The following is a 6780-nucleotide window of genomic DNA, read 5'->3' as shown; positions in this document are numbered from 1 at the left end:
GCCAGCAAAGGCTATTGTGTGTTTAAAAGCTAGAGGAAGAATTTCTACAGATGCAGCTACCTCCCTACAGTACTGTGACATGAGAAGGTTCACCTGCCAATATTCCCTCTTCAGAGCTGAAGACACAGGAGCCTTTTCTCCTTTCTATATGCTCTCCTTAGTTACACAAGATATTTAACCTATGTAACCAAGGAGCAGTTGTTCATGCAGAACAATTGGATCATTTTAATTCCAGAATATGGTCCCCTACAAAAAAAGAGGGAGAGGCAGTATGCCAAGTGGGTGGACAGCAAATAGCAGAATAGCAACAAATATCCATGGCTGAGAAAACATGGAAACGGAAGTGCTAAACAAGTACAGGGAAGAACCAGGCATTTGTGACTTCTTATACTGAGTCAGATCATTGCCCTGTCTAGCTCAGTATTGCCTACACTGGCTGGCAGCAGTTCTCCAGGGTTTCAGGAAGGGTTCTCTCCCAGCCCTAACTGAAGATGCCTTTGGGGATAACCTTCTGCATGCCAAGCAGGTGCTCTGCGATTATTTTTTGTTCTGGAAGGAGAGGGCACCTGCTGCTTCATCCCACCTATTATCAGAAAAAAACTGCTCCTTTTCCCTTATTGGGTATCCAAGAGCCCATATAGAGTCCTTAAGTAGGTTCCCTATCGCAGTGTTTTTCAACCACTGTTCCGCGGCACACTAGTGTGCCGTGAGATGTTGCCTGGTGTGCCGCCGCCGCGGCGAGGAGAGGCCGCCCAGCGTGGGGCTCTCGCCGTCTGCCTACCTGGCTGCCTGCGAGCTCGGCGGGCAGCGCCTCCATCTGCAGCGCCCGCCTCGCGGCTCTCATCTGTTTAACCTTGAAGTCCCCCCCCGGCGCGCTCTCCTTCCTCGGCGCTCCAAGCGGCGCTCCGGCTCCGGGGGGCGGAGGAAGAAGCTCCCAGGCTCCGGCGTGTCCTCCCAGGCGAGCGCCACTCGAGAGCCGCGAGGCGGGCGCTGCGGACGGAGGCGCTGCCCGCCGAGCTCGCAGGCAGCCAGGCAGGCAGACGGCGAGAGCCCCGCGCTGGGCGGCCTCTCCGGGGAGCGAGAGGCGCCAAGGAAGGAGAGCGCGCGGGGGGGGACTTCAAGGTTAAACAGATGGACGTTGTGACCACAATCAGTTTGAATCCCTTTTTTTTCTAAGAAAATAAACATTTTACTGTTTTTAGGTATTCTCGTCTTATACCCATTCATGCAGTCCAGTGTGTTTAAAGAATAATTGGGTAAACAGGGCGGGAGCAAAGCACCCCTTTGGAATTATCCTGTGAGAGGATGTTATTTTAAAGCACCTGTGTGCCAATTTGGGATGTCTGTAGAGTTTATTTTTCCACATTATAAAAATATGATACTCTCTCTTCTCAAAGGCAGATGTAATATTTTTAACAAATATTGTCATGAGTAAAAATAAGCCTAAGGTTTAAAAAAAAAAGTCAACTTTTCGCCCACTAGGCGGGCGCCGGACTGTGTCCACCCTATTTCCCATCCGTCCTGGGTGGGGATCAGATCGGATGGGATCGGATGAGAGCGGACAGGCGGTCTGCTCTCATCCAATTCCCCATAGAGAGCAGCGGGGCTCTGACATCTCCCTCTCCGCACACAGTGGTGGTGTGCCTCGTGATTTTTTTCATGAAACAAGTGTGCCTTTGCCCAAAAAAGGTTGAAAAACACTGCCCTATCGGAAGGAGAAAATAACAGAGGCCAGCCAGAGAATACTGAGAAGTAAAGCAGCTAGTAAGCTTGATCTTTATTAACTGTTGCAACAGGGTGCTCACTCCCACATGCAGGAGGCAGGAGGGACCCAGAACAATGGCGTGCAAGCCCTTATATAGACTTTTGAAGTTGCCCACCCTGTAGCCAGAGACCACCCCCAAAAAAACCATGCATACATCACAGAAACAGGCGGTCTACAACAAAAATCCTGTCTGCCAGAATACATGATAATAGTCACTGAATACCGGATAATAGTCAGGCATTACCTGGACAGCCCATTCTTTTGTGATGGTAAATACTTTAGTTCCTGAATCCAGGTCACAGGCTCACCCTATTCATACAGACATATGCCCTTAAGACAGGTAAGCAAAAGACAATGGAGAGGCTTTCCCATTTCCATCCTCCTTGCAGAGAAATATTTGAGGTTACTGTGAGAGTCAAAATGGTTTGGGAGAGTCAAAATGACTCCAGGATTGTTCTCCTGTACTATTTCAGACACGTGCCTTATATACTTATGTACGTATGTGTTTGCCTCGTACATTTATGAATGCTTGTTTTATATGTGGGACCTTAGAATTCTTATAGCACACCTAGCCTAAAACCTAGGATTTCTCACTAGCGGGCTAGAAAGGGGTCTTTGTGAAACGTGAGATTCAGATCGTGTCTCTCTATACTTTTTGTGGCTCTGTGTTTCCTGTATCGTCACCAGACATCACGGTTGCCCTCGAAAAAGATGTCCGTTCTTTCCTCAGTGTGACTTCCTGAAGTCCTGGTTTCGTCGTTAATAGTAGTAAAAGAAAGACGGACGGCGAGGGTAAGGCGGCATCTCTATAAGTTCTGAGTGGGGTGAAACACAGAAAAGACTGGAGACGCTTGATTTTTGTCTCTGAGCAACGCTGCCCTAAACAAAGATGGCGATGATCTCGCTTTCCTGGGGGCGGAGTGACGTAGCGCACAGAATAAAATAGCGGCCGTGACTTCCGAAGGAGCCCGAATATTGATCTTGATTGGCTGTTTTCCCTGCGGGGAGGTTGCGGAAGTAGCTCTGCGTGCCGCCGGAAGTTGGTGATGGTGCCTGGCAGACCTGACCTGGTTGCGGACAGACCTTCTTCTCCATGCGGGCCGGGAGTGTGAGTCGAAGGTGGAGGTTCTGCTCCACCCTGATTTGCATATGCTAATATATAGATACATTTAAATAGTTGCAGGTTGGCGGTGGCCGTTAGGGATGCTTCACCATAGAGGGCTGCCCGTTGTGCGTATGCTAATTTATGCAAATAATTGTCACGTGTTTGTGTGAATTGGTCGCCGGGTTAGTAATACACAGGTTTTGTTTCATGTGTTCTTATTGCATCGTTTCCCTAAATATCTCAAGGTGATCACATGGGTGACCCCTCTCCCAATGAAGGGTTCTCACAACACCCCTGTGAGGTAGGCTTGACCAAGAGAAAATGGCTCAAGATCAGCCGGAGTGTCAGTGGCTGAAGGGGAATTTGAACCCAGGCCTTATGGCGTCCAAGTCCAATTATTGTGTTGCTGTCTCTTTAAGTCCACCACTCCATTCTAATAAGATTTCAGGATTTTCATATGGGCTTAACTTGGATAGATAGATCTGTTATATTTGCTTTGCAGAATCTTAGATTTCTTTGTAGAGATGATGGTTAGTAAGAAAAAAATTGTTTTGTCATTGATATCCCATCATTCCTTCCAAATTGCTCTGAGGGGCATATGGAATTCTCTCTCCTTTCATCCTCTCAACAACCCTACAAGGCTGAGAGGGACTGGCCCAGAATTACCCGGTGAGCATCATTGCTGAGCTGGGTGGGATTTGAGCCTGAGAGTTCAGTAATAGTTTCCTATCTCTGTTCTGGGGCTAACTGAAACTCATTTTTCTGTTTATCATCAATTTGATGTGGAGGTTTGAGTCTCTGGCTTTGCTTTTTTTTTTCAAACAGGGTCCTTCACGCAAAGCAACTGACAAACGTCCTTCAAAGAAGCTAAAATGTGAAAAGAAAAGCCTGGCCAAACGGGAGATACAAGGAGCCAATTTCTGTGCGAGCACCAGCCACCTTCTCTTCCCAAAAGAGACAGCCGATAAAGCCGCCTCAGGCGTGAAGTTTCCGCACCTCAAGATGATGCTGCAAAGCGAAGGGAAGGAGGTTCCTCAGATGGCTGAAGAGATGCTGGAGGCTGAAGTGAAGCCATCAGCGCCAGGTACGGATGGCAAAGCCCTCTTCCAGCCCCGTGTCCAGAATGTGGAGGAAGAGAATGAGGAAGAAGAAGAGGAAGAGGAGAGCTGTGGAGCTCAGTTGTCGGATGACTCTGAGATGGAGCCAGAGGTGCTGAGTCAAGGCTTCAAGTTGGACAACAGCATTTTCTTGAATGAGGACAGCAACCAGCCACTGCCAGTAGACCGATTCTTTGGCAGTGTGGCGTTTATGCAGGTAGGGGAAGGGGGTCAGCAGAAGGAAGCTTGGGGTTATGGCTGCAACCCAAATCTCACTCATTTAGGAAGCTCTCGTATTATTATTATTTATTATTATTTTATTAAACGTATATCCTGCCCATAAGAAACCAGAGAAAGAAAAACAATTTTAAAAAATAAAAACATTTAAAAACAGTCACATGGTCATCACAGCTAATAATTTCAAGGGTGCCCAAAATATATGTCTTTGTAGGACTTCTGAGACAACTAATAAATTTGGGTAGGGGAGCTTTTTGGCTCCTTATTAGGATCTAGTCTCATGAGCTAAATTTTAAGTATGGGTGAGGTTGCCCACCTGTCATTCACTTAACTGCTCCCTTTTTTGATGGAAATGAATGTTTTATGTCTGTTTGACACTGAAGGGCTGAGGGAGACATAAAGTGGTGTTCAATGCTAGTCCTACTCAAAGTAGTTCCATTGAATGGTTATCTTAGGTTAATTAATTTCAGTGGATCTACTCATGACTATGACATAGCTGAATACAACCAAGAATAGATAATTATTTTCTTGTTTTACTATAAATGTTGTTGATTTATCAAGTTTTTGTTTTTATTTGCCTGGTTCTCATAAACCAGCAGAATGAAAGAGATGCCAAAGAGTTTCTTTGCAGTTCAGCAGCTTGTAGCTCCATTTCTAACTTTTATTTTTCTCAGGAAATTAAAAAGTAAATTCAATTTGTAATCATTGACTGAATAAATTGCATTTTTAGTATATCAAACATGATAATTTAATGGCAAACCAATTTATATATTTTAAGACATTTTATGTTCCTAAAGTAACAAAGTGACTTTTGATCCATTAAGGGTGCTAAAAAAATGCATATTTTTTCAATTCCCTCCCCCCCCCCCCAAATTTCCCAGGGAGGGAGAGAATGGAGGGGGAACAGTTCTTTTCCACAGCTTCACAATTTCCAGAAACTTTACATGTCTAATCAGTTGTCCTGGGTGTTCATGCATTCTAGGAATAACATGGTACCTTCCTGATGCTGTTGGACTACAGTTCCCATGATCCCATGCTAGCTGAGGCTGATGGGAGCTGGAGTCACACAGAGCCCCGAGTGGTCTGTCTGAAGCAACCTTGGCCCATGCATTAAGTCTGCTCTTGGCTTGTTCCTTTCCTAGGACCTCCCAGCCCATCCTCTCTCCCGGGTGTCTGCCAGCAGGCGAGAGCTGAGAAAGGGACACTTCATAGCCAAGGACGATGACGACGATGAAAAGGAAGAAGTCGCTTGAGCACCGAGCACTGACCCGGTCACCTTCAGTAGCTGCCATTTCTTTTTCCCTGACGCAAATGTGCATCTCACCACCGTTGTTGCATCTTCTAGAGAAGTGCATCTTCTTTTCTGAAAAAGTTAACCCTCCCAGTTAAGATGTTGGAGGCAAAGTCACAGACTGCGTGCGAGGCAAAGGCAGAAAGTCAGCAGAAAGTTTTGACAGCACTTGTTACGAACAACTCCTGACTCCCAGAAGGGGAGAAGAGCAAAGAGTTCCCAGAAGCAGCATGTGTGGGGGAAACAAGTCAGTATCTTGATTCCTGTGAGAATGCAAGCTTGGAAGGTGGGAGTTGTGGGGTCACTTCGCAACTTCCTGCAGGCTCTTAGACCTCAGGGGTCGCACCAGCAAGCTTGGGAGGAGGGTTTGCAGGATCTCTCGGGCACAGTGAGAGATGCTAGCTCCAGTATGAATGACTATCCCCTCCAGCCTCCTTTTCCAAAGAGGTAATGATCCACTTTGCCTACAGTATTTCTTGCACTGCTGATCACCCAGGTTGCGAGGCAGCGGCCTGGAACGGCAGAAGCTTAGTAGAGAACTAATTAAAAACGATTTATAGAGCCCTTAAGTTGTGTTAGTTCATGTTGCAAAGCGGCTGATGCCAGAGAAGAGAAATCTGCTCTCTGGATTTTGTTGCTCTTAATGAACAGAAGACTGTCGGATAGTTCCCAAATGACAGTGTTATTTGTGTTGGCAGGATTTTATTTAATTTTTATTGCACATGAGGAAAACACAGCATGGAGGAGCGGTGCAGAAATTGAGGAGCCACAGGGCTAAGCGGGGCAGCGAGGGGGGTGTTACCAAATTTTCTACCTCAAGGAAGCTTCTACCCCAGTTGATCTGCCACAGAAGCCTAGACTGTTGCAGAGGATTTTGAGAAATAGTAGAAGAGCCCTGGTGGATAATAGATGTGTCATCTAATCCAGCCTTCCAGATGTTGTGGGCTCTATAAATTCCCAGTAACCACCCAGCAAGGGATCAGGGATGATGGGAGTTGTAGTCCAACAGTTAGAGGGCAACAGGCTGGGGAAGGCTGCTCTGTTCAAACGTCTTACAGCAGCAAGTTGGGTGCCTCCAAATGGGCATCTGGAAACGACGGCATTCTCACAGTTTAGCTCCTCTTGGTCGCCTTAGCTAATTACAGCTGATAATCCTTTCCTCCACTAATCTGCCTAGCTCTTTATAGTAAGTTAGGCTAACCTGCATCCCTCCAGACGTTCCTGGACTCAAAGCATACTTGACAATTGGTTGTACAAACAAGCTAAATTGGGAGCTGGGGTCTCA

General features: G+C 46.6%; 1 protein-coding gene across 2 annotated transcripts; it reads left to right on the top strand.

Moving 5' to 3' along the window:
• Positions 1 to 2698: 2698 nt before the first annotated feature.
• LOC308590212 (UPF0688 protein C1orf174 homolog) lies at positions 2699 to 6064 on the top strand. 2 transcript variants are annotated; one of them, XM_081199985.1, is made up of 3 exons: positions 2699 to 2873; positions 3696 to 4184; positions 5347 to 6064. In XM_081199985.1, exons 1-3 carry the CDS (start codon positions 2859 to 2861, stop codon positions 5455 to 5457), a joined length of 615 nt encoding a protein of 204 aa, XP_081056111.1. In that variant the 5' UTR covers positions 2699 to 2858; the 3' UTR covers positions 5458 to 6064. The 2 variants fall into 2 exon arrangements, with proteins under 2 accessions (XP_081056111.1, XP_081056110.1); XM_081199984.1 differs by lacking the exon at positions 2699 to 2873 and adding an exon at positions 2874 to 2995.
• Positions 6065 to 6780: the final 716 nt, after the last annotated feature.

Source organism: Podarcis bocagei (assembly GCF_964188305.1).
Source record: "Podarcis bocagei genome assembly, chromosome: 7".
Classification (NCBI taxonomy): domain Eukaryota; kingdom Metazoa; phylum Chordata; class Lepidosauria; order Squamata; family Lacertidae; genus Podarcis; species Podarcis bocagei.
This window is presented reverse-complemented; position numbering and strand designations above follow the sequence as displayed.